The sequence below is a fragment of the Chelonoidis abingdonii genome, chromosome 7 (assembly GCF_003597395.2).
Source record: "Chelonoidis abingdonii isolate Lonesome George chromosome 7, CheloAbing_2.0, whole genome shotgun sequence".
Lineage (NCBI taxonomy): Eukaryota > Metazoa > Chordata > Testudines > Testudinidae > Chelonoidis > Chelonoidis abingdonii.
This window is the reverse complement of record NC_133775.1, coordinates 74,801,056-74,827,475: the sequence shown is the minus strand read 5'-3', so window position 1 is coordinate 74,827,475 and position 26,420 is coordinate 74,801,056. Positions and strand designations below refer to the sequence as shown.

General features: G+C 47.8%; 1 protein-coding gene across 1 annotated transcript in view; it reads left to right on the top strand.

Annotated features, from left to right (window-relative positions):
* PSD2 (pleckstrin and Sec7 domain containing 2) overlaps positions 1-21,905 on the top strand; it is a 156,696-nt gene extending 134,791 nt beyond the window's left edge. Inside the window, exons 10-15 of the mRNA XM_032801763.1 lie at positions 222-412; positions 1,859-1,929; positions 12,656-12,813; positions 14,683-14,827; positions 17,578-17,721; positions 20,193-21,905. Coding sequence (XP_032657654.1) covers positions 222-412; positions 1,859-1,929; positions 12,656-12,813; positions 14,683-14,827; positions 17,578-17,721; positions 20,193-20,399 — 916 coding nt within the window. The 3' untranslated portion in view covers positions 20,400-21,905. The remainder of the gene's footprint in view (positions 1-221; positions 413-1,858; positions 1,930-12,655; positions 12,814-14,682; positions 14,828-17,577; positions 17,722-20,192) is intronic.
* Positions 21,906-26,420: the final 4,515 nt, after the last annotated feature.

Genomic DNA, 26,420 nt, shown 5'->3' with positions numbered 1-26,420 from the left:
TCAATAGGGCTGCAGCAGTGCTCAGGAGAGGAGAATTGGACCCCACATATTACAATATGTGGCACACCATGATTTTCAATATATAACAACCTGGTTCACTATTCCACTGCTACTGTAATGAGTGACTTGCTCGAACCAAAGCCTGGTCCCTCCAGCAGGTAAAACATAGTGTCAAAGACTAATGTTCTTTGTTCAAGGTTTTCTCTGGGTTTCTTTCCAAGTGACGAGGATGAGCTGAGAAAATCACTATCGGAACTCGTGGACGACAAACTAGGAGCCAGTGCAAAGAAAGTGACACGGATCGTAGATGGCAGCAATCCTTTCCTGGACATTCCCCAGGCCCTGAATGCAATTACCTATAAGCACGGTGTCCTCACCCGGAAAACCCATGCTGATACAGATGGGAAGAGAAGTACGTGTTAGAAAAGAAGTGCAGCATGTAGCATGACATGCCAGTAAGGGACACCTAGGGCAGAGAGAAGCAGTAAGAGTTGGGTCTAGCATCAGGACCAGAGCTGGGTGAATGCCACAAACAAGTATGCAGAGAGAGAAACCTAACTGGTTTGCATGGCTAGTAGCCGGGACCCCATATACGGACTTCTGGGTGTCCCAGGGCAAAGGGCCAAGTCAAGGCCAATGCACCACTTCAGTCCTATTTTGAGGATTTCAGTGGTGCATAGGGCTATGCTGTGATATATTTCCCCTGGTGCAAGGGGGTGAACTCTGCCATCCAGCCCAGAACTTTCCCCACCTCATTTCAGTGCTTTTCACTCCCCTTTTCTGGTTTTGCTTTTTCTTTGGTGTGGTAAAATCGCAAACAAAGGGAGATGTGATGGTTGTCCCTATACAGGCCGGGGGCTCTCCCCTGGTGGTCCCACATTCAGGGAAGGCCACAGCTACAGCCCCTGCACTCTTCTGTCTCCCTGGGATACTAACCAGCCTGGGGGTGGGGCACACAGACCTGGCTGGTCACAGAATGGTGCAAATGCTTTGCATGCTCAGGGGTATAGCAATGAGCACATGTCCTCATATCTTGGGGCTCGCAGTGGGGCTGTGTATCTCCATCCCACTTCACGCTTGGCCCCATGATTACAGCCCCAACCACTCCTCTAAAAGGGGTGGGTCAAAACCAGATCACTGCCACCAGCTGCTCCCAGGCATCAGGAATGGCCGACCTTTGCAGCTGGCCCCATCCTTGTACTGTGCTTTATCCAAACTCTGGATCCCAGCACCCTGAGCTATAGGGAAGGTCCAGACCCAGATCCGTTCTCTAGCATGAGCCCAGCCGAAATCCCAGACCCCAGAAGCCCCTGAACCTGGGGAGAGTCTGAATACAGGGTCTCAACTGTGCGGCATTGGCCCGTGTGCATTCTGCCATCGCACTGTACATCCTTGAGCTCCATCAGCAACTAGATGCGAAGTAACACTGCAGTGAAATGGGAGTGCAGGAGAGATATGGGGAAATGTGTTTGGAATCTGTTGGTTAATTACTGGCAATTAGTAAAACCACTGAGGATTATTTCTGTTAATAGAGATTGATGGCCCAGTCGCTGAGACCCATTAAAACCCCAGGAATACCTAAGGTTATGGCCCAAGGTCTCCCCTCTCTCAGCAGCCCACACCAGGGCACATTTGTCACCCTCATCCATCATCGCAGAGTCCCCCGCCCTTCTCAGCCTGCCCAGGCTGGACGGGCTCCTCTGTAGTGCCAGGCATTGCCATGGAGCTACTTTGTCCAGGCCCCCAGCTCCGCCCCCACGGAACATGTGGTGGGACAGCTTCCCTTCGGCATTACCAGTGAGGAAGAGGAAGCTGTAGTTAACAGGCACATGTAACGAGCTGCTTTTCTTTATTTTAGCCCCAAGAGGAAGAAGAGGATGGAAGAAATTTTATGCTGTGCTTAAAGGGACCATTCTTTATTTGCAGAAGGTAAAAATGGCCAACTCTGTCCCATGCTGATATTTATTCTTTCAAGCTGTGCAAAATTCTTTCAGGCTGTTTTAGACTCCTAGAAAATGATGCAAATATTGGAGAAGGAGGCAGCGATTCTGAGCCCAGGCTCATGATGCAGGTGCCGACTTCCAAAGTGTTTTGTGCATAGGAGCAGGAGGCACCCGTAAGGAGAGCTGGAGGGAATTAACTGTATTTAATCAATTGACTCGGGGTGGAGGACTTGATCGTCTTCCATATCCTCAGGGGAATGCTGGAGTGAAGGCTTCCCAGCCTTAGAAGATGTCAATACAAGGAGCAGTGTTCTGAGGTTAAAGAAGGAGAAATGAGGCTAGGCCTTAGGGGGATGGTCCTCACAAGGATGGTGGCTGAAGTTCTTTCACTGTGGATATTCCCAGCTGAGTCAGAAAGGATATTGGTGGAGTCTGATGCAGCGGGTAGCCCTTCATAGCTGAGGTCGGTGGAGGGTCAGGGTGGTCTTTTCCTGTCCTTTCCTTATCTATAGTCGGTCCCTGATTCAGGGAGGTATTCACATGGGCCTAATTGCACATGCAAATAGTCCTGTTGACCTCAATGGGAAACTCATGTGCTTAAAGTAAGGCACAGGCTTCAGTGCTTCAGTGAGTTGGGTCCTTAGTAGGGATCGATGCTGGAGTGTCTCTGCCTCTTTCCTGGCAGACGGTACACGTGTATGTATTTCCTAAGGGGGCCAGCACACAACTCTGCTCGCTGTGTCTCCCCATGGATGAGGTAAAGCACCAAGCCCAGCTCAAGAGAACAGCTGCAGAATCCCACTCCTGGTGCCCTTTGGTATTGTCACCGGTGGCATCCTCCTATCTGCCTCTAGGGCACTTCCTGTGGGTAGGCAAGCATGTGCATCACATTAACATCTCCAACACAACAGAAGTAAACAAATAGTGAATTATATAAGAGAGGCACGAGGGCCCCTTGGGGCAGCACCAAGTTGTGACTCAGCCCCGTGATCACACCCTGATGATCTCTGTGTGGTGCTGGTGGTGATCCTGGAGTGTGTGTGCCGGGGCTCTCAGAGATCTGGCAGGGGCTGATGGTAATTGATTGGTGCCTGTTGCTCTCAGCCACTTTGGATTTTTACATCCATGCTGTCATCAGCTGGGACTGCAGCAGATTTCCAGCTTAGCAGAGTCCAGCTAGGGCAGTGCTTGGGGATGGAGATTGTGGCATCTGCAGGAAGAGGTGATGTTAGCTACTTCCTTCTCAGTGAGTACTCAGCCAGTCCCCCACGTGGGACTAAGGGAAAGGTCACCATGCTGGGGAAGATGCTCTCTTTTGTTAAGGATGGAAAAGCTGAGGTCAGGGCCCCTTGTAGTCTTCCATGATCCCATGGCAGTTCATAGGCGATATTAACCCCAAAGTCCTGGGCAGATACCAAGAGGGATAAATGGAATCTGCTTATATATGATTCTCTGCTGCAGCTGGCATTCTTATTCACATTCACTCTAAATGGTTGCAGATTGTTGCTGTGTGCTGCTAAGTAGCTGCCACATTTCACCCCAGAGGTAGCTGCATTTCACAGAGTGCGAAGTGATCTCCATGGATAATTTATAAATCAGTTATATTTGTAAAGAGCCATTTGGTGTTTTTTTGAGATGCAACATATTATTAAAAGCAGCAGCCCCACAGTTACCTGACCCTGAACCACTGTGCTGCTGTACTTGAACAATCTATGCTTATTAATACCATGAAGGTATTGCCTAGTGATTAAAGCAATGGAACTGGGAGTCAGGAGATTCCCAGTTCTTCTACAGAAGCCCAGTGTGATCTTGAGGCAAGTCACTGAACTGTCACATTGGGTATTTCTAGAAGATTTGGGATCTCTTGATGCCCAGTTCTGTGCTTTACCTTCTAGGCAATGTTGCCAAGGTATTAATAAGTATACATTGCAGCAAGATGGCTGTAGATAACAATGGGGTAGGATCTGTTTGGCTATAAAGCCCTGGGAAATGGCAGTGAAGAGGGTATAGCCCGCCTCCAGACCATGATGACAGATTCTGCCCTCAGCAACATCAGACTAGCTGTCAGCAGAGGCAGTGGGGAGCTGTGCATGCACAGTCAGGGACACAATTGGACCTTTAGCGCCACATCTAGCCAAGCTACACTCAGTGCAGGACCAAGCAGTAGAGATGGCAACAGGTTTAGAGCATTCTCCACTCTCATCTGATCTTGGGACATAAGTTAGAAAAGCCTGAGGATAGCTCTAACTTACACCAGCTGCAATGGAAACCAAAGGGCCTTTCCACTGGTCCTGGATCACTGGAGTGTCAGGTGCTCCTGCCATGCCCCTATCATACCACCAGCCAAAAAGAGGTGGGACAAAGCCAGTGTAGCTGACTCTACATCATCGGGGAATTTCCTTATACAGTGACAAGCCCAGCTGCTCTCTCCACTCTCGCAGCACAAAGGGGCTGGGCCAGGGAGCAGGAATCTGGTCCTGTGTATGAGGTACTAAGAACAGAGAGTCCCATTGGACCCTAGTGTGCAGTTACTACAGTAATGAGAGAGAGAGACCCTCCCTTGTTGTTTTCAAAGTTGCTGTCGCCAAGTTGGTCACAGTTAGGAGAAAGCCAAGGTTGAGGAGGTAATCTCTTTTATTGGACCAGCTTCTGTGGATAGAAGAGACATGTTTTCGAGCTACCCCACACCTGAAGAACTATATGTCGCTCAAAAGCTTGCCTCTTTCACCACCACCAGAACTTGGTCCAACCGAAGAGATTACATCCCTCACCTTGTCAAAGATAGATAGATAGATAGATAGATAGATAGATAGATAGAAGCAATACACTAATGGTGCAGTGATGGAACATGTTGTTGACTCCCTCTTGTTAACTGCTGGATTGGCGCGTCTGAGCATAGTTTGGAGAAGCAATTTCTGGATCCCTTGGTGGGTCTTGAGGAACAAGTGGGGAGTTCCTGAGCTCTAATCCCTGCCGTGCTGCTGATTCACTGTATGGCCTTTGGCAAGTAATTTCACCACTGTAAATGGGGATAATAAGCCATAATTACCTCACTCACAGGGGTGTTGAGAGGATTAATGGCTGTGTGTGAAGAGCTCAGTGTTATTATGTAGGACTGCTTTGAAGAGCTGCTTGTTTGGGGATTGTCCAAAGGGCCTTATCCTGCAGCCCTTCCTCCTGAGAGTGGATCTGGTAATCTGGCCTAGGCCAGAGACGGGGCACTCCCTCGGTAACTGACCGATGCCTGTACGGGTAGGCAGTCAGGTTACAGAGGCGTTCCCTCGCGCTAATACGGTTCTGAGCATATTTAAAAGGGCGAGTTTTCAAACTCCTTGTGAAAGGGTAAGAGCAGGCTGGGGGTTAAGTAAAACTCCTCTAAGCCCCGGAATCAGCAAGCTGGGCGTTACTTCAGGAAACCTAGCCCAGGAGGCATGAATCCTGTTCCCAGCATGGGAGAGCCAGGGCAGAGAGGAGCTGCTGGGTATGTCTACACAGCGAAAACAGAGCCACGGCAGTGAGTCTCAGCTCCTTGGACAACTGACTCGGGCTTGTGTGGAGAAATGAGAGAGTCCAGGCTCTGAGACCTGGGCGAGCAGGGAGGGTCCCGCAGGCTCAGCCCAAGCCCAAATGTCTATAGTGCTATTTTTAGCCCCGCAGTGTGAGCCCAAGTTAGTTGACCTGGACTCTGAGACTGGCTGCTGCGGGAGTGGAGTTGCTGTACAGACGTACTGTCAGAGCCTTAGCCAGTGGGAAGCCTATCCACACCCCATCAGCAGATTGGATCATGAGAAGCCCTTGTCCCTTTTCTCTCTGAGCTACATCTCCATAGTAACCCCACCTGATTCTGGCCTCACACTGGAGTTATTCCTGACTTTCATCACAGTGTGAGAGAGCAAAATCAGGCTCAACAGGCCTGATTCTCTCCTCCTATCCAGCTCCTCAGATGGAGCAAAGAGGCCAAAAAGCTGGCAGGATCTTCCAAATGAGGGATTCCCATGTGGGAGTCCCAGCAGATGTGGAGTTGCTGTAGGGAGTGTACCAGGACAAAAGGGGAATGGCCAGCTGATTCCCTGATGGTCCTAGGCTCCCAGCACCATCCTCAGCTATGCCCAGCAGAAACTGGCAGAGTGGCGAATGTGAGCCAGTGAGTTGTTGTAGCTGTGTTGTTCCCAGGATATTAACGGGACAAGGTGGGTGAGAGAATAGCTTTTATTGGATCACCTTCTGTTAGTGAGAGAGAGACAAGTTTTTGAGCTTACGCAGACCTGAAGAAGAATTCTGGGTGAGCCTGAATCTTTCACCAACAGAATTTGGTCCAATTACAGGTATTACCTCATCCACCTTGTCTTTCTAAGGCATTTTAATAGATTCTGAATAGAATAGGGAAAGGGAAAGTGGATGAGATAAACTACGAGATACCCTGAAGTTCATTCCCACAAAATAAACGCCCGTAAAATATTTAGAATAAAATGAAATAAACTCCTCATCATTCAAGCGTTTGGGGACATTTCAAACTTGAAAGTGACCCCATTCTAACAGAAAAGGTTGCTGAAGTTCAGAGATATTCTCACCAACACTTGGCCTGTTTTTCATTGAGGAAAAAGCTAGTTTCCAAACAAAAACTAGGTCATTTTGGAAGTGAAAAATACTGGCATTTCAGCTTGTTTTCAGTGTGAGATTTGCTGTATGGCTGGAAATTGTAACTAAAGCACAACTGCAAAAAGGGAGGTATGAAATTGCAAGAAGAAGGTGCTACCACAGCTACAAAAACAACGCTGATGATGATGCACTAACCAACACCGATGTTTGTGTGAAACTCCTACAAATGCTGCAAGGAATAGTTTGATTTGAATATCAATTAGTTTTCACTGAAATTTAAATAAAAACACTGATTGAAAACATTTTGATTGCTACTAAGTTTTTGGACTTACAGGTCTTGGTTCAGCCAAACGATTAAGCACATGCTTAATCTTAAATCCAAGTTCAAAATGTGATTCAGGGCCTGACTTCACTGACGTCAATGAGAGTCTTTCCATTGATTTCAGTGGGCTTTGGATCAGGGCTTAAGTGCTTTGTTGAACTGGGATGGGATTGCATTTGTGTTTAAGGTAAAACAGAAGTATAAGGGTTTGATGAATCAGAATTATTGTGTGGCCCAACTGTAGACAGTGTCTGTGTGAACATGGCATCTTACAAACCTTGTCCAATTTATGTTGAGTCAGAGTTGCTCTCCATAAATAAACCTGTATTGCACATTACTCCTCTTTGTTGTATAGAGCCAACAGAGCTATGGAAGACAGAGCTGCATTCTATTCTCACTTAGCCAGTCCTACAAAGACATATGACTATGTGTATATTTAGGGTTACATGGAGACCCTGTGACTTCAGTGGGACTCCATTATTATCAGTTTTTATGATTGTTGTGATAGTATCTATAGACTCCAGTCAGGGATCAGGGCCCTCTTATGCTAGCTGCTTTACACACGTAACAAATTGTGGTCCCAAAGAGCTAATACATGCAAGTAATTTGGCAGGATCTGGCCCTAACTTTCGAATGCAGAACCTACTGTCAATGATGATGCACAAGCCAGAAATGACCTAGCTTGACACTCAGACTCTAGAGCCAGCAGTCGCAAATAAGCACATCTGATGCTGAAATTAGTGAGGGACAATAAATGTGGAAGCCAATGACATTCGTGCTATGGTCCGTTTTCAGAACAGAGTCGCACTTTCGTTTTAAGATTATCCCTTTGATTCTCTGTCCCCTCCTTCCCCCGCCCACACACACACAATATTTCATTGTCACTTGTCTCTGCCGGGCCTGGAAGCAAAGGTGTCAATATACTACCAAAGAAGTTATTCTTGCCATATTTCCAGCCCTACTGGAAATCTCACTACAGATCCTGCTCTTGTGAGATCCCCAGCCCAGTTTTACAGACCCAAAAGATTTGAACACTTGGATAGTTCCTGGGACCTTTTGGAGTTCATGGAAACGTATATATAATACATTGGCCTTGTGTGTGTGGTCATGTCTCACCTGGTTGTCTGCTTGGCAGACTGAGCAGTTGGGTCCACTTTGCATTGCGAGAGCTGGAATCTTCCCAGCAGCCTTGCTCATCAGAGACAATGGAGGCCCAAATGCCAACTCCACTCAAGCAATGCACTAGAGAAATGCAGTTTAATTTTTTTAACTCATTTCTGTTCTATGTAGGTTCTTACACCATGCTTATCACCATAGTACGTGAAAGTTGTAGTATCTAATTTGAAAGGAAGCATTTATGGTTAAATTAATTTAAAGATATTCCAATTCAGGTCAAACTGACCCTAAAGAAAATATTTCATTTAGATTTTCCTGACAGAAAATTGAAATTTTTCAGCAAAATTTCCCATGGAATTCAGCAAAATTTTCCACAAAAAAATTTCAATTTTGGAGACATTGCATTTTTCATTGGAAAATCATAGTGACAGAAAGTTCCTGATCCACTGTACCCCTTCCTAAAACAAACTACAATGTACTTATGAGCAAACCTGTGCTCTTTTAGCTCAGACCAAAGACACTGGCCTTTTTGGTGCTGTGGGTCCTGGATTCAATTCCGATCGTCAACCATAGCTTTGTAAATATGTGGCCATGGTTTGTTACATGAGATTTCAGCATCCCCAGGGTGGAAAAACTGCCATCATTTTAGACCAGCCTCATGATGTGCTGTGATGTTAGAATTCCTTAGGAAAATCAAAATGCCACAAACTAAGTCACCGCTGTAGGGAAAAGCCCCTCAAAATTGCATCCCATTCAGCAGTATGTAGCCAGGTCCCCGCCTCCTTCCACCCAAGGTGATGCAATACTGAGATTTTCTTTGCAGTTCACCTTTAAGGAGTCAGCCACCTCAAGGTAAGAATTTGCTGCCAGACTTTTCTTGGCATGGTTCCTTTTAGCATCATATCACACGAGTCCTGGTGGTGTATGTGCTCATACACGTAGCAGCATTTCAAACCAGATATTTTTGCGCTGACTGCTTCAGAAAAGCAGCTTTCAGGCACTTTTACAGTCAGAAACACAGCTCTGTATTAATGGACCCTGCTTACTCAACATCTGGCATCTGCTCACTGTCTGCTACTTCCAGGCTCTGCTGCTACTTCCAGGCACAAAGATCCTGGTACTCCTGTTAGCCCTGCAAAGCCAGTGCAGGTATAGGAGAGCAGCTGGGTTCTGAACACAGAACAGCAATGATTCAGTGGCAGAGAGAACACAAAACGATTTCCGCATCCCGTGTTGAATGGGTAGCACTGGGAGGTAGGGAAAAATATATTTTGGCCTCTAACGTGATGTGTTGTGAGAGTCACCTTGAGACACTAGAGATGGGGCCTCTGGATCACTTGCTGGGATCATATAGATTATATCTCACCTAATCAATTCCCTGCTATCGCAGGGAGTCTCACACATTGGTGCACCTTGGTCCCTCCTGTTCTCTGCCTGTGGTGCACAATAGTTTAGTCTCCTGAGAGCGGTGATACTGTACTCTCAATCTGATTGTTAGCTCAGTCTAGGGGTGGTGTTTAGAGCCCTGTGACCTACAGGAGGTCAGACTAGCTGATCCAGGGATCCCTTCTGGCTTTAAAGATGGAACTCACCAGTGGAGCCTTGGCAGCCCCTTTTCCAGCTAAGGCCCTGAGCCTGGCCATGCATACATCTGCCCCCAACTCTCAGCACAGGAGCAGTGCACCTGACATCAGGGGCACTTAATGGTAAGCATGTGTGGAAAGCGTTTTCAGGCTCGCTGCCCAAAACCAAGTTTTTAATAATGCCTTTACTGAGCTATGTCCGTTTACAGCAATTGCGTGATGGCAAAACCAGCAGGTGCTAGTGCTTTTACTCAAAGGCATTGCTATGGGAGGAGCAGAGAGGATATGCAGGCGCCTAAAGTAGAGGGCATATGGCCCACCAAGCCAGCTGTATGCACATCATCCTTCCTTCGCACCATCCCCTGCTTCAGTAACTAATCTCAGTGCTTCACTAGACTTCCTGAGCGCATAGGCCTGGCTCCTCAAAGGCACATAGCTCCTGCTGAAATCAATGGGAGTGCTTCTTGTGTGGCATCTCCGTTACTAGCAGGTCACAACCATGGCAGCCCATTCTGTGCAATCCTCTGCTAATTTCCTTGTGGGTGAATGGTCCTTTTGATCCACCCAGGATACCACATTGTCCATCCAAGATCTTTTTCTGCCCCGTTCTTCTGCCACCAGTACTCCTTCATCACACATTGCCCACTGAACCCCTTAAAATGCACCCCGCGCACTGAACTTCTCTTTTCACAAGATCTCTGACAAGCATTTGCTGAGTTCCAGTCATCTCCAATTCTTTTCCCTCGGTGACACGGTCTATCCACGGTCTATAACACCACAACTGGGTGGATTGTAGTTTCATTATTATTAATTGTTTGAATGTCCATGTTTCACAGCTGTAGTTTAACACGGACCAAAAATGAGTTTTTAAGTGTCGGAAATTACCCGTCAGCTTTATGTCCCCATGCAGCAGATGTTTATTCTTCAGAAATCAATGGGAGAAAGGCATCTAAATGCTTTTGAGGATCTGGGCCTTTGTTTCTTTATGTTGCCTTTTGCCTGTCTGTGTTTCTTGTTTGCTCCCAGGGTAAGTCTACACTGTAATTAAAAACCCGCAGCTGGCCCATGCCAGCTGACAGGCTTGGGCTGTGGGGCTGTTTAATTGCAGTTTAGATGTAGGTTTGGGCTGGAGCCTGGGCTCTAGGATCCTCGAGATGGGAGGGTCCCAAAGTTGGGGCTGCAGCCCGAGCCTGAACATCTACACTGCAATTAAACAGCCCCTTAGCCCGAGGCCAGCGAGCCCAAGTCAGCTGGCACAGGCCAGCAGCGGGTGTCTAACTGCAGCGTAGACATCCCTTTAGCTTCCCTGTAACCACAGCCTGGTGTGTGATTCCATGAGCACTCACAAGCTAAGTGGATTTGATCTATACTTAGATAGAAGACCTCTAAAGAGCACATCATACTGTAGGTCAGTGGGCCCCATCTGTCGTGCGTGCCCCCCAGGAGGAACAAAGGAACATTCGAGGGGGAACACGGCAGGGCCCAGGCCAGCCCTAGGGCATAGCAAGGGAGCACCACACACCTCCACTCCACCACCCAGCTCTGCTCCAGGCCCAGCTGCAGCTCCACTGCACCCTCAGCCCACCTCTGGCCCCAGCCACAGCGCCACTCCACCATCATCCCACCTCTGGCCTCAACCGCAGTGCCTCTCCACCCCCTGCTCCACCTCCAGCCCAGCTCTGCTCTCCTTCCCTCTCAACCCCGAGGCCAGCTCCACCTCTAGCCCCAGATCCTCCCCATTCCCAGTTCTGCCCCAGCAACACCTTCTGAGCCAACTGTGCAGTAATGGGGATGTGTGGACAGATTCCATTACTGGTAAGGTGGAGGGGTGACAGGGAAAGTTTGGGCACCACTGCTGTGGGTGCTGCTGACTCATTTGGTGGCTCCTTTCTTTCTTATTCAGTATCCGAGCAAAGTGCTGGAGACTCGGTGCTGCTGGAGGTGTCATCTCTTGTCGAGTCATAAAACCGAGATCTCTTTTCTCTGTCGTCCAAGATCTCCTGGCTGTTCTTATAAAAACAGTGGGGTTTCCACACTCCAGCTGGGGTAACTGCATTCTTTCTTCTGAACACTCCCTGCAGTTTCAGTTGGATACCATTTACTACCTCACTTCCTGTCCTGAACAGCTGTGCAGTGTTGCCTTGCAGAGCTGTGGTCTAAAGGGGCTGCACTGTGAGTGGGACTTAATGCATTGAAGGGTGAAATTTATCCCTGTGCAGAGGGCAAGCAGCACTGCATAAGGTCCATATAAGCCTTATTTTGAGGACTGGAGGGAAATTTAAATGCACATAGGTTAATCTCTCATCTTTGTAAGGCACTATGTGATCTGAGGACAGAAGTGGCAACAGCAACGCAGAGTTATTAATTATTTATTATGATTGTTTTCATTAGTTTTGAAATCACCTGCATTTGGGAAAACTCTCTGAGTCCCACGTGAGTGCAATGACCTTCTTGCAATTTGCCAGGGCTCCTTTATAGGATTACACAGGAACATGCCAAGTAAAGTGGCAGGAACATCTCAGGGCTAATATTTAGAGAGACACAGAGAGTAGGGTAAGCAATTCAAACCTGACCTCCTGTCAGCTTTCTTGGGTTGTGTTTGAACTTAGTGCAGGGACTCTCAGTGCACATCTGAATGGAGACATCCCTTTAGCTCCAAATGGTTATTACTGTACTTCTTCCTATTGCGAGGGAAAGCGTAAGCCATTGGGCCAGATCGTCTCTGTTGATGTAAATCAGTGGAGCTCCAGAAACCCCTGGGCTGAAGCCAGTTTACAGCAGCTGAAAATCAGTTCCGTTCACTTTCAAGGGGCTTTACGCTTGTGAATAAAGATTTCAGGACATAACACCGTATTGTCCATTCTCTGGTAGGCTGTGGGTATGTGGCACCTGACATTTTCCTGGTGAATGTAATGATGGAAGAAGGTGCCAGAATGTCATTAATTATCACCCAGCACTTACTGTAGAGAGGAGTCTTTTCCTGGTCTCAGTACTCTATCATTATGGTACAGGATAAAGAAAAGGGTAGATTTGTTAAGGAAACCCACAGATGCCGGTGTTGTCATTATCCTATGAATGCTCCTTTGTGACAGGATGAATATAAACCCGACAAAGATCTCTCTGAAGTGGATCTGAAAAACGCCATCCGAGTTCACCATGCCTTAGCCACCAAAGCCTCTGACTACAGCAAAAAATCCAACGTGCTCAAGCTGAAGACAGCCGATTGGAGAGTTTTTCTCTTCCAAGCTCCGTGAGTACCATAGAGCAGCCCAGGTGACTCCCGTTTGGCTGATTTTATTCCTCGTGAACAATACCAAGCTGGGGCTCTAGGCTCGTTTCTGGGCACCGGCAGTTTTTGGGGGTGTAATAAGGGATCAAATTGAATGGTCGTGTTTTAAATCACCTTCCACAGAGGCAAATGACAGTGGACAATCCTTGATGTGTAGGAGTCAGATCCTGAGCTCCTTACTCAGCTGTTCCTCAGCCCTGACTTTAGGACCATTCCACTGACTTCAGATGGGGTTTAGCCACCTCAGGACTGAGCAGACGCAGAGTAAGGAGCTCAGGAAGGATCTAGACCTGCAGTTGTAGGATGTGATTCCCCTTCTCCAGTCAATGGGCTTGTCAGTTCCCAGATCTGATAAGGCCTGTGCTGAGCCCCCAGTCACTTGCAGGGCTATTGACTAGGCCCCAACTCCTTGTCAGTTCATTATTCTGGTATTGTTTCCATTTGTGTAGGGGGGCCATTTTCTCCAGCCTCCACACTTGCTAGTTCCTTTCAGGATCAAAAGACGAAGGGCCACAATGCTGTATGCCTGATTCTGGGTTCACTTACCTGGTTCTACACTGAGGTAACTCCACTGATTTCCATGGTATTATTCTGATTTACACTGCTACGAGGGGGATCAGAATCAAGGCCTGGGAGAATCAGGCTGTCTACAATGTATTTCTAGTCAGAACAGAAGCCAGAGGTTCCGACCCATCGCACGGACTCAGGAGCGTGGTTCCAATCTCTGTTAAACTAGTGCAAATCACGTGTAACTCCCATTGCAGTTACGGCAGCATAAAACCAGTACAAGTGAGATCAGAATCAGGCCTTGGGGAACTGCAGCATCGGGATAAGGGTCTGGGATGCGGCGCCCTTCTCTGCCCCCTTGTGCTTCGCCCCCGGCTACATGGACAGCACACAGTTGCCAGGATGCATGTCCACCTGGCAGGAGACAGGGTCCACCGCAGAGCTCATTGTTAGGTTTGCACTTTTGGATGACTTGGCAGGACATTCCCATGCTTAAGGCCCAATTTAGATACAAATGTGTCTTGCTTCCATGACCTCATTTGAAGAAAAATGGAATGTGTTTCTCACTGGACTGGCCCAGATGAGGGTGATCAGGTAAGCCAGAGCTCATGCTCAGCTGTGCTTATTTGTTTCTAACTCTTACAGTAGATGCTCAAATCCTGTGGCGATTTTGACTCTCCTAGGCTCTATGTGACTAAAGCCTGTGGCAATTGCTAATAGGAAAATGGAGTCTGTCACCTCTAGGCCATCTGTCTTGATCTAACCCAGGTTGGTAGTGATCACCAGGGCTGAAACCAACAGATCTTCTTGTCTGCTAGGTCTGAGTGAGTCCCTAGTGAACAGGATTCCACAGCATCAAAATCCCCACCACAAATCCGCAATGATCCACGCCTTTGTTGGCTGTCTCATCAGAAAAGCCAGGAACTGAATGGACCATAGACTCAATTCCCCTCTCAGCCCAGGAGACAGGCTGTGCAGAACCAGGGCAGAACCCATAGATGGGAAGCTGGCATTGCTGCATGGCCTGGGGATAAAACCGAATGGGATAGGTCAGTTTGTGTGGACAAAGTGGAGGCAGAGAGCTGGAGTCTTAGTGGCTTTCACTGGGACAATTTACAGGGGGAAAAGGCAATGTAACTGACAATCCTGTAGACAATAAGGAACCAGTTCCAATTCCCTGGTAACTTGCTCGGTTCCAAATCTGACAAATCCAAGGTGCACAGAAAGACAGGGCTTCAAAGCAAAGCTGAATCCTTAGAACCAACCCTAATGCATGCAGGGCTGAGAGCAGTGACAGAAACAAACTCTCTCTCCCCGTCACAGAAGCAAAGAAGAAATGCTGTCCTGGATACTGAGAATAAACCTAGTGGCTGCCATTTTCTCTGCCCCCGCCTTCCCGGCTGCCATATGCTCCATGAAGAAATTCTGCCGTCCCCTCTTGCCATCTTCAAAAACTAAGCTGTGCCAGGTAATACATGCGTGGGGGGGAGGGGCTGGAAAGCAGGTCAGTGCTGAGCATGAGATTTTGGGAGCTGCCGGGCATGCTTTTCAATGTGACCAGGATAGATCTGCTGCTTGTTTCAAGTTCATTCCCAGACTTCATGCGATTAACAGATAAACGTGTGAGTCACACCCACCTATCTGCAAGGCTGGGACTGAGGGCCAGTCACTCACCATGGCAAATCACAGGGTCTGATCCTGGCTCCTAATGTGTGCACCTGTATGCCACTGCTGGATCAACCTGCACACGCTGAAAGGTGCCTGCCTAAGACTATAGAGGCTGGAAGGGCAATGGACATGGTTAGAATGGGCACGGTCTTGTGAAAACCTGGTTATGCTTATGTGCTCAGCCAATCATGCACTGCACACTTCGTTACACCCAGAGCAGGACTAAGATACCCAGAGGGCATGCGTTCTGGTAGCGGAGTATCCTGTTGTTACTAAATGGTGGCCCATTAACCCACTGGCACACATGGCCATATTCAAGGAGAACACTCAACCTTCCGGCTGGTTCTTCGGGCCCCCAAATCCTTCCTTCTTCTCAGAGAGTGTGTCTCCCATTGCTCAGTGCGTTTCCCAATTTCCCACCACTTCCAGAGGCAAAGGGCACAACCCTATTCCCATTGACCTCCATGGCGAAACTCCCGTGGATTTCAGTGGAGCCAGATTGGGCCCTTAATGGCTAGGTAATTGGTTACTTTTTTTTGTAAAGTGCAGCCAGGAGTGGTTATCTGGTTACTTTTCAGGCATCTTTCTTGGCAATCTGTGCAGCAAGCAGAAGTGATCTCTGCCTCTTGTGGGAATGGCATCTGAAGAAAGACCCATTTAATTTTCAAGTCAGTAGCTTATAGAGCCAATTATAGGGGGGAGGGATAGCTCAGTGGTTTGAGCATGGGCCTGCTAAACCCAGGGTGGTGAGTCCTATTCTGGAGGGGGCTACTTAGGTGTCTGGGGCCGAAATCAGTACTTGGTCCTGCTAGTGAAGGCAGGGGGCTGGACTCACTGACCTTTCAGGGTCCCTTCCAGTTCTAGGAGATTGGTATATTTCCAGTTATTATCAGAATACATTATTATTACCAGCACTTAAAGGTGCCAGCTGAGAACTGGTTTAGTAATCAGATGCTGTATTTTGTTCTCAGGTGGAGCCAGTCATCACTGATACAGCAGGGCTTTCCCATCTATAATGTCTAGGATCCATTTCACAGTCATTCTTGTTGCCCTTATTCAGGGCACTCACCTGCAATAGGAGAGACCCAGCTTCAAGTCCATCAGCTGTCTGATCTGGAGCAGGGACCTGAAGTACATTCCAGCTGGTTCCCTTACCATTGGGCTATGGTCCTAGTCTCTGCTGTCCTAATGAATATTTATTAGCTGTTCAAAGTGGAACAAGTCCCAGAGGAGAGACAGGAAGAGATGGGCCTGACTCTAGCCAGTGGTTAGAACATAGGAGATGAAGGTTCAAGTCCCTGTTTGAGATCAGGCAGGACAGGCCCTTCAAAGTGGGTTGCCCAGCTCCCTGAGGAATGTCAGAACCAGCTGACCATTCTGGGGCCTCTCTCGTGTCTTTACATGAGAAACTCCAAAAGGCCTCAGTTTGGTTCTAGTGCAGAACAAAAACAAAATGCCAAAGCTCTCCATTCCTTTGTGAACCTGAAACGGTGTTCCAGCCAGCCCTAGCCGAGAGTGACACAGACCCTTTTAGCAGCCTGGTCTTGTCTGCAGCCACCACTCCTCCTCCATTCCCATCATCCACCTTTCTGCTCTGTGAAACCATCCCAGGGGTTCCTGGGCCTTTGCTCCTGGTACGGTGCCAATCAGAGTAACTAAACTCTCGCAGACTTTACCAGTGATCTTCCTCCATGAACTGAATCCAGCACATTACTGCTGCCTGCATCCTGTTCAGCGCTGCAAGCACTAGCCCACAAAGGAGCTGGGGCGGCTCCCTGCTCCCATGTCATCAGAGCCCCAGGGAGAAAGTGGAGCAACTGATCTGGGTAAACTGGTGCAGTGGTCTGGCAATGCCAGGAGGCAGTGCTGCTGGAGAATGCTCAGCTACTCCCGGGTCAGGTATCTGCTCTCTGAAATAGGCTTTTATAAGAGGCAGCTATCATGTAGCTGGCACTGCTGTACAGAGAATACCAAGCACGCTGTAGCATTGTACAGGGCTCTCCAGTGAGCAGCGAATACAACACAAACACACCTCAACAGCAAGGAGAGAAAGCAATAACCTAGCGCTCTACAGGAGTGAGCCCCGTGGAGGGGGATACCACCTTTAGCCAATGGGATACCATGTCACAAGGGCAGATATCCTGCAGGTCAGAGGGGGATGCCTAGTTCTGCTGAAGGAGCAAGACACTGAGGCAGCTCCTCGATGGATGCCAGGAGCCTAAATCCCATTGAGGAGTTGGACCTCAGTTCAGGAAATGCAGTCAGTTCTGGGTGGGTGTTAAATGACATGGCCCAGTTCATATTTGCATTACAGAGGTATCATAATGATTGATGGGTTTTGATCCTCCTCAGGGACCCATATTTTGGCTGCTACTTCTCAGGTAAGTTTGGGAATTGAATGCATTCATTTGGCTCCAGCACAGAGCACAAGCCCAGCTCCAGCTGGACGTTACATGGCCTTGAAAAGAAGAATCCCACGTTTGCAGTCTGGCATTGCCCTTGTTTTTGCATATTAGTACATCTGAACAGTTGACTTGCTTCTCTCCACAGGAGGAACAGCTGAGGTCCCATGAAAATAAGATGAGGCAGATTGCAGACGAATTAACAGAGCATAAATTACATCCTGTAGAGAAAAGCCTCAAGTCAAAAGAGGCTGAAGAATATAGGCTGAAAGAGCATTACCTAATATTCGAGGTAAGGGAGCTTTCATCTTTCTTGTGATAAATGAGTCCTTGGACAAATCTGATGGGAGTTGATAAGCCTGGAATAGCTACTGTGCATGTGGGTGTGTCTGTGTGTGTGGGTGTGTCTGTGCATGAGTGCATTTGTGTCTGTGTGCATGTGTGTCTATGCGTGTGTGTGTGTGTGTGTGTGTCCGTGTGTGTGTGTGTGTGTGTGTATGTATGTGCACACAGCGAGGCCTGTGGAGATGGGCAGGGCAGTATGTACTGATGGCAATGTTCTTTTTTGTGCACTGAAATTTAAATAAAATGATTTTCTGTATTAATTTCCAAAACCAACAACAAAGAGAGAAATCAAATCCCACCTTACTGTCCTGGCTCCTGAACTGTCCCTCTGTCCTGCAGAAAGGAGGTGGTCAGACCCTCTGTCTGGACCAGAGTGGCAGCTAAGGTTGGCTTTAAGAGACCTGTGCACTCCCCCAGTCCTGGGTCTAACTGGTCTCACTTACACTAACTGCCAGCAGTTCCAGGGGACCAGTCAACAGTTGGGTATCAGAAAACCATGGTCAGACTCCACTCCCCCAGCCAGCCACCCTGCATCTGACAGGAGAAGTGGCATAAGAGCTGCCACAAGGATTCCAGGCTACCTACAAATTCTGCAACCTTGGAAGAGCCCACAGAGGGCCAGAGCTTCCAGCTTTGCTGAGTGTGACCCAAAGGTTACCCAGGAAGCCAGTGTCAGAAACAGGACTAGAACCCAGGTCCCTAAGCCCTGTGTACAATCTACTAGACCCACACTCGCAAACAGAATGTCAGTTGGCTCAATGGAAAAGGACACACTTCCTTGTTGGCAAAAAATGGCTTAAACCAGTGGCTCTCAACCTTTCCAGATGACTGTACCCCCTTCGGGAGTCTGATTTCTCTTGTGTATCCCCAAGTTTCACCTCACTGAAAAACTACTTGCTTACAAAATCGGATTTAAAAATACAATAGTGTCACAGCTCACTATTACTGAAACATTGCTGGCTTTCTCATTTTACCATGTAATTATACAATAAATCCATTGAAATGTAAATATCGTACTTACATTTCAGTGTATAGTATATAAAGCAGTATAAACAAGTCATTGTCTGCATCTGAAGAAGTGGGGAATTTTACCCACGAGAGCTTACAAAATCTGTTAGTCTTTAAGGTGCCACCAGACTCCTCATTGTTTTTGTGGATACAGACTAGAACAGCTACCCCTTTGATAATTGTCTGTATGAAATTTTAGTTTGTACTGACTTCACTAGTGCTTTTTTATGTAGCTGGTAGTAAAATGAGATAAATACATCTCTACCTCGATATAACACAACCTGATATAACATGAATTCAGCTATAACGCGGTAAACCAGTGCTCGGGGGGGAGGGGCTGCGCACTCCGGTGGATCAAAGCAAATTCGATATAACACAGTTTCACCTATAACTCGGTAAGATTTTTTGGCTCCCGAGGTCAGCGTTATATCGAGGTAGAGGTGTATCTAGATGAGTTGATGTACCCCCTAGAAGATCTATTCATATCCCATGGTTGAGAACTACTGACTTACACCTGTCAGCTAGGCTGATGCATTCTGAAACGCAGGGTTCTCAAGAAAAAGTACCTGGCCATAGGTTCAGTAGGAAAACCCTGATGGATGGAGCCACATGGGACAGTAGCTAAAGATGCCCAAAGGGGCTTGGGGTAGAAAATACTGAGCACTTGAGAGTGACATTAGGGTGAAGAATGGCCCATCTTCATCTGAACTTCACCCCTATGCAGAGAGCCAGTGCTATATATCAGTTAACTCATCAAACAAGGGAATGTCAGCCTGGGAGCATGGTGCCCCAGTCTGGGCAGCTCGCAGAGGTTATGAAGGTCAGCAAAGGCAGTGAAGATGGTCCAAGGTGCAGCAGGACTTACACATTAGGAGGGACCGCAAAAACTGACCTTATCTAGCCTTAAAATTAAATATGAAGCGCAAAAGGAAAATGCAGCAGTCCCTTCTTTATTTAAGGGTAATCATGAACCAGTTAATGGCACACTGCTAAATCTAAAATCATATTAGAACTAATGCTTGCTCCTACAGATTGTAGTTACCGTCAAAGGAAGTCAGAGAGTCAAACACTGTTATGGTTACTGGATAATTTTTCACCAGTGTTGGTGTATTTACCTATGGGTAGGTGAAAGCTTATCGCTCATTGGGCATAGAATAAACATATTGCTATTAGCAACGATCCCACTCTTTGCTTTGATTCCCACTATGCTTATATACCACAAGCAGGAGTCAATCCATGTCCGACTGAACCTTGCTTGAAAGCAAAAGGGTTCGCCTGGTGCATTGTTGTATGCAGGTGATAGATGATTGCCCCAACTCGTTCTTGGAAACCTTCAGCATTCTCAGCACATCTTTGCCCCACTCCTTCCCTATTACCAAGCTGTTTGTCCTGTTCTGTTTCCTTCTGCAGAAGAGTCGCTATGAGACGTACATTAACCTGCTGTGCGTGAAGATAAAAGTCGGGACGGATGATCTGGAGAAAATTGAAGCCAGTCTTTTCATGGTGGAAGCTGATGATATCTCCTTGCGGAAGACACATTCAAGCCCTTCCTTGAGCCAAGGACACTTGTCTGTACACTGCAAGGTGGAAAAGGACATTATAGAGCAGAACACTTAACAGATAATGCTATTGCGGGCGAAACCAATCGTGAGGCTTAGTACTCCATGACTACATCGATGAGCACAATTATACTTAGGAAACCATATGAACAAAACCGGTAGATGTACAAGACATGGATTCTGATCCAGCGAAAGAAATCAAAGAAGCTTTACACTTTCCTAATTTTTCCCCAGTGTCCTGACATTTCAGTGTCATTGACTCTCTACTTTTTCTTCACATCTGTACCCCCTTCAGTATTTCATTTACTACTGCTCCCTGTGTGCATACAATAAAGGGACACATTCTTTGTACAAGGGCTGGGCTGCTCATTCTCCAGCAGCTCTCCTCTGTGTCACTGGAATTTCCAGACTCCTGCAGTTTCTGGCAATATGGAGACATGACCAGTTCTTGGAGTCTAGAATCTGTTTCTTTTTAACAACCAGCAGCAGGTCTGCAGCACCAGCAGCACTTACAACAAAACAGCAGGAAGCAACACAACATCGAGAAGCAAAATTCTCCATATTGCAATAATACAGGTTTGGCGGGATATTTACTGAGAATCAAAAAGTGTTATTACCAAGTGCGTGCAAAAAGTGATCTGTGCATGGCAATAGTGGTATCCTGGGCACTATTGCTTGACTTTTATACATATAAATATATATAAATAAATATATATAAGGAAACTTTTAAATTGTTTTGAAACTGGATGTCAAGGTCCAGCACTGCGAAGGCAAGATGGCTGGGAAGCATCATCAGGAAGGTGATTAGAAAATACAGGGGCTTCATAACGTAGCAAAATGTTTTTAAAAAGGCAGTCGCCTCTGTTTCTTTTTTGTTTTGCAATGAAGTCCCATATGGCTTTGCTGTGACACATTGCTCTACTGTTGCTGCTTATTAAAGTATATAGCTGAACCACTGCTTCTTTTGTGTCCATTACTTCGGCCGCTTTGGATGGAGGCCCCATCTGAGCAGCAGTCCTGCAGATACAAGCTTCGCTACGTGACTGGAGCAGGTGGGAAACCCAACTCCTGTCCATCTGTATTGTACTTAACTCCATTTTGCTGAGCATACTATACGCTTTCAGCGGGATCTCATGTTTCTGTTTCATTCTGTTGTCTGTGGTCCAATTATTTGCTGTTGTAATAGAAATGATTCCACTGTATTTCAAAGGCCCACGGCACTTTATTTATTTATTTTCATTTCGTTTTCTAGGCATGTTCACAGTAACCAAGTTCCGGTTTTAAAGGATCTTGTAGCTGCTAATTACAGTAATTTACACTTTATATTTTTGCAGCTTTTTTTTTAAGGAAAAAAAGAGATTTGTTTGGACTCTGGTCAACTGTTGAGAGTTTATAGACTATTGGGTTTCCATAATGTTTCTTACCACTTTAAACGCCTCCGCCCAATTTTACCTCTTCTTTTACTTCACCTCTTCTTTTGAGCTCTTTGTTCCTTTGGACAGTTTGATAGTTTCTTTGAAAGGATGCACTAAGGGTCGTGTCAAACAAAGAAATAACAATAAAGCTGAATCTGTTGAGAAAGAGACTTGGTCTGAAGTAACATTCTCACTGAGGCTCCTACTGTGTAATGATTTCCAGTGTCTTCTCTGGCACCAAATCCTTGACTTTAGACATAATTACATGGTCACACGCAGATTTTCTGCCTAGGTGTTTCCTCCTGGGTGAACAATGGGATCTCTAGCCTGTCTCCTGAACAGTGCTAGGCGTGTGGGGAGGAAGGGTGTCCATTTAATATGATCAAGCTGTGCTTTAGTCACTTAGCAAGTCCAGTTCCCTCTGCATACATGTAGCTATGTCTGGGGGTCAGAGAGACACGAACAGCTACATTCTCAGTGGACTCAGAACTGGCCGCACGTTTGATGGGAGCTCTGTGGCTCCAGCCCATGCCTCTCCCTGTGGGAATCAAGTGGCTGCATTATTATTTATTATTGGCGCCTAGAGATCCTAACCAAGATCAGGGCCGTGAGTGGCCCGAGCTATTTATCCAGCCAGAGTGGAAAATGTTCTCAGCACCCCCACAAAAGCCAAACCAATCAGTGAAGCAAAACCAGCCAGTGAAGCAAAACCAGAGTGGAGGGGGAAACCCCCAAACCCTGGCAGAAGGCACCCAAGGTGCCTGCCCTGCTCACCCTGCCCTAGAACTGGCCGTTTTAGGGCTGCTATGTGATAGCCACCATGCAATCACATAGAGAGAGACAGCCCTTGCACTGAAGAGCCTGTGTCTAAAATGACAGACAGTTTCAGGATGTTTCATCGCCCTCATTCTAAGGATGGAGGCACAGAGAGATTGCCTGACCTGTCCAGTGTCACAGGAAATCTGTGGGGATCCAGGAACTGAAGCCAGAGCTTCTGATTCCCAGTGCAATGCCTCTCAAGAGTGGTAGCCTGTGCATCTCCCAGCAGGAGGCATGTGGCTGCATCCCATGAATGGCCTAGTAAGAGTCACACATGGTAACTAAATTGCATGCATTTCCAGGGAGTCGTGTGCCATAGCTAAATTCCGTGCATTGGCCAGTCGGAGGCTTGTGCAAAAGCCCTTGCAACAGTGAAGATACAGGGGCAATGTGTCCATACAATCTGCTCAGCTGCCTTTACCTTTTTGTGGGGGAAGTGATGGGGGAAGTTTTGTTGATGAAACCAAAAACCGTCACAGAATAAAACAGCCCTGCAGGCTGCCTGCAGTGGCCTGGAATCTCATTGCTTTTCAAGTGCTCTCAGCACCAGGCAGGAGCCCAGAGGTGCTCTAGCTGGTGATGGGCAAACATACTCCACCTCAGTTCAGCTCCATCCTTGTCCCAGTTACCTATAAGGAGGGAGCTGTCACAAGGCAAATGTTGCTATCTAGCTAGCTGAGGGCCCCCACATCTGGCTCAGGTGTCCGCTCATCCTACAAGACGTAGCAAAGTTTATAAGAACTGGGAAGGGAGCTCAGCTGGGTTCGAAGAAGCTGATGCCTTAATGCATCCTCAGCCTGGGAGTGATGACAGGTGTGAACAGTATCAGAGGGGTAGCTGTGTTAGTCTGGATCTGTAAAAGCAGCAAAGAATCCTGTGGCACCTTATAGACTAACAGATGTTTTGGAGCATGAGCTTTCGTGAGTGAATACCCACTTCGTCAGATGCATGTAGTGGAAATGTCCAGGGGCAGGTATATATAATGCAAGCAAGTCGAGATAATGAGGTTAGTTCAATCAGGGAGGATGAGGCCTGTTCTAGCAGTTGAGGTGTGAAAACCAAGGGAGAGAAACTGGTTCTGTAGTTGGCAAGCCATTCGCAGTCTTTGTTTAGTCCTGAGCTGATGTGTCAAATTTGCAGATGAACTGAAGCTCAGCAGTTTTCTTTGGAAGTCTGGTACTGAAGTTTTTTTGCTGCCGGATGGCACCTTAAGGTCTGCTATAGTGTGGCCAGGGAGGTTGAAGTGTTCTCTACTACAGGTTTTTGTATATTGCCAGTCCTAATATCTGATTTGTGTCCATTTATCCTTTTCCGTAGCGACTGTCCAGTTTGGCCGATGTACTAGCAGAGAGGATTGTGGCATATGAATGGCATATCATTACTTTTGGTGGACGTGCAGGTGAATGAACCGGTGATGGTATGGCTGATCTGGTTAGGTCCTGTGATGGTGTCGCTGGTGTAGATATGTGGGCAGAGTTGGCATCGAGGTTTGTTGCATGGATTGGTTCCTGAGCTAGAGTTACTATGGTGTGGTGTGCAGTTACTGGTGAGAATATGTTTCAGGTTGTCTGTGGGCGAGGACTGGCCTGCCACCCAAGGCCTGTGAAAGTGTGGGATCATTGTCCAGGATGGGTTGTAGATCCCCGATGATGCATTGGAGGGATTTTAGCTGGGGACTGTATGTGATGGCCAGTGGAGTCCTGTTGGTTTCTGTCTTGGATTTGTCTTGCAGTAGGAGACTTCTGGGTACACGTCTGGCTCTGTTGATCTGTTTCTTTATTTCCTTGTGCGGGTATTGTAGTTAATTGTAGTTATTGTAGTAGGTGTGAACAGGGTTTTCGGGCGGAGGGTGATAATCACCCTGTCTTACCCTTCCATTGGAAAAAAGTGTTTCTAGGCCCTATGCTTGTGTCAATAACTCTGAAAGCATGAACTAAGCAGAGACTAATGCAATGCTGCCTGCCTGGCTGCAGCCAGCCTGAAACAACAGCTCAGAAGTCCTCATCATGTGGATTGTGGTTCCCAGTGGGGTGACAAGCAGGTGTCAGGGGGTCATGACAGCCTCACTGCAATTACATCTCCCTCTAGTGACTGGCGCCAGGGAGGATAAAAACCTGCTTGTTTCTGATAACTACCAGAGTTAATCCTTTTGTTGGAGCACTTGAGGCTAGTGCTGCAGGTCTTGGGTTCATGCCCCACTGGAGATTTTATATATACACACACACATATGCACACAGCCATGGTTTAGTTTCTAGCCCACCTGGAGGCAGCCCCAGGTGATACTTGGAGATGTTACTGCCTGCCTCAGAATGTCCGTATCTCGTAAACGCTGTTGTTTCGGAATGACCCTTGTCATCCTCCCCTATTCCTGTATACTATTGCCTGGAGGCATTAACCCCTCCCCACCACACACACACACCCTGTATCTTGGTTGCCTGTCTCCTATCTGCCCTGGCTGTGCCCTTTCTGTCCTGGGCATATTCCTCCAAGATGCTCGTCAGTTGCAGTGTTTTTCCTGGGCTGTTGCTTTGCCTCTGCACACCTTCCCAGGGCCTCTGGAGCTGAAGCTACTGTTTCTCTCTCTCTCTCTTTTTCTCTCTCTTTCTCTCTCAACTCATCCCTCTTGTTTTTTTTCTTTTTCTTGGCCTTCCTCAGGCTTCCCAGATAATACAGCCCCTGTTCTCTGATCTGGTTCCCAGCAAGCATTGCCAGGGACCCACTTTGCCAGGCTCTGAACTGCTTCCTTCTCCAACTCGTTTCTTCTGCTTCTCCCCCCACTCCTGGATAAATGGGCACACACTCTGCCTCAGCTGCAGGGCCCTGGAATGCAGGCTGCCTTTCCGAGGGCTGCTGTTCCCAGACTCGCTGGCACCAAGGAACCACCATCTCCCTACACACTCATGTTTTCACACACACCAGCCCTGGCTTTCCAAGGTAGCCTGGCCAAGTGAGCAAGCCAATTCTCTTTGCAATGAACACCAGGCCATGTCTTTAAGTAACTTAGTATGAGCAGTCACGGTGCCACACTGCTGGAATGCCAGCACTTCTAAGTGCAGCTCTTTGCCTTGCTCATGTGCTGAATCACATGTGACCTGCCGCCTCACTTCAGTGCTCCCACAGGCCCCTGCGTCACTATTGCACCTTGACGGCACCTCTTGTGCAGAGCTGTCCCTGGCACAGCAGGACCTTTCACTGATCCCATCTCACTGGCGCTTTCCCGTGAGTCTCCTTCTGCCTCCAAAACTGCAGTGAGCCCAATGTGGGTAGTCAGTAGGACTGATGGGCATAGATGCCGACTTCCCCTGTGCCTGGTGGGTGCTCAACTCCCACCCTGGCCGTGTCCCTGCCCCACCTTGGCCCCACCACTGCCCCACCTCTTCCTGCCCCTGCACTGCCCTCGCCCCACCCCTATTCCACTCCTTCCCCACCCCACCCTGCCTTTTCCCACCCTAGCCCTGCCCCTGACCGCCCACATTCCACCCTTTTCCTCCAAGTCCCCGCCCCTGCCCTGCCTCTTATCCACCTCCTTCCCCTCCCTCCCAGAAAGTCCTAAGTGCTGCCAAACAGCGATGCAGCGTGCTGGGGGGCAGTAGGAGAAGAATGGGGGGAAGTTTGGCTGCTGGTAGGTGTGAAGCACCTGCTAATTTTTCCCATGGGTGCTCCAGTCCCAGAGCACCCACGGAGCCAGCGCCTATGCTGATGGGGCTCAGCCCAGCCTGGCCTGGCCCAGCTGGGCAGTATGGCAGGGTGCAGTATTCACTGCAGCCACTGGAGGGCCTCCTGGTGGGGCTGGGGCTGCTCCTGCTCTTAGGCCCAGATTTTTAAAGCAATTTAACCATTGCTGT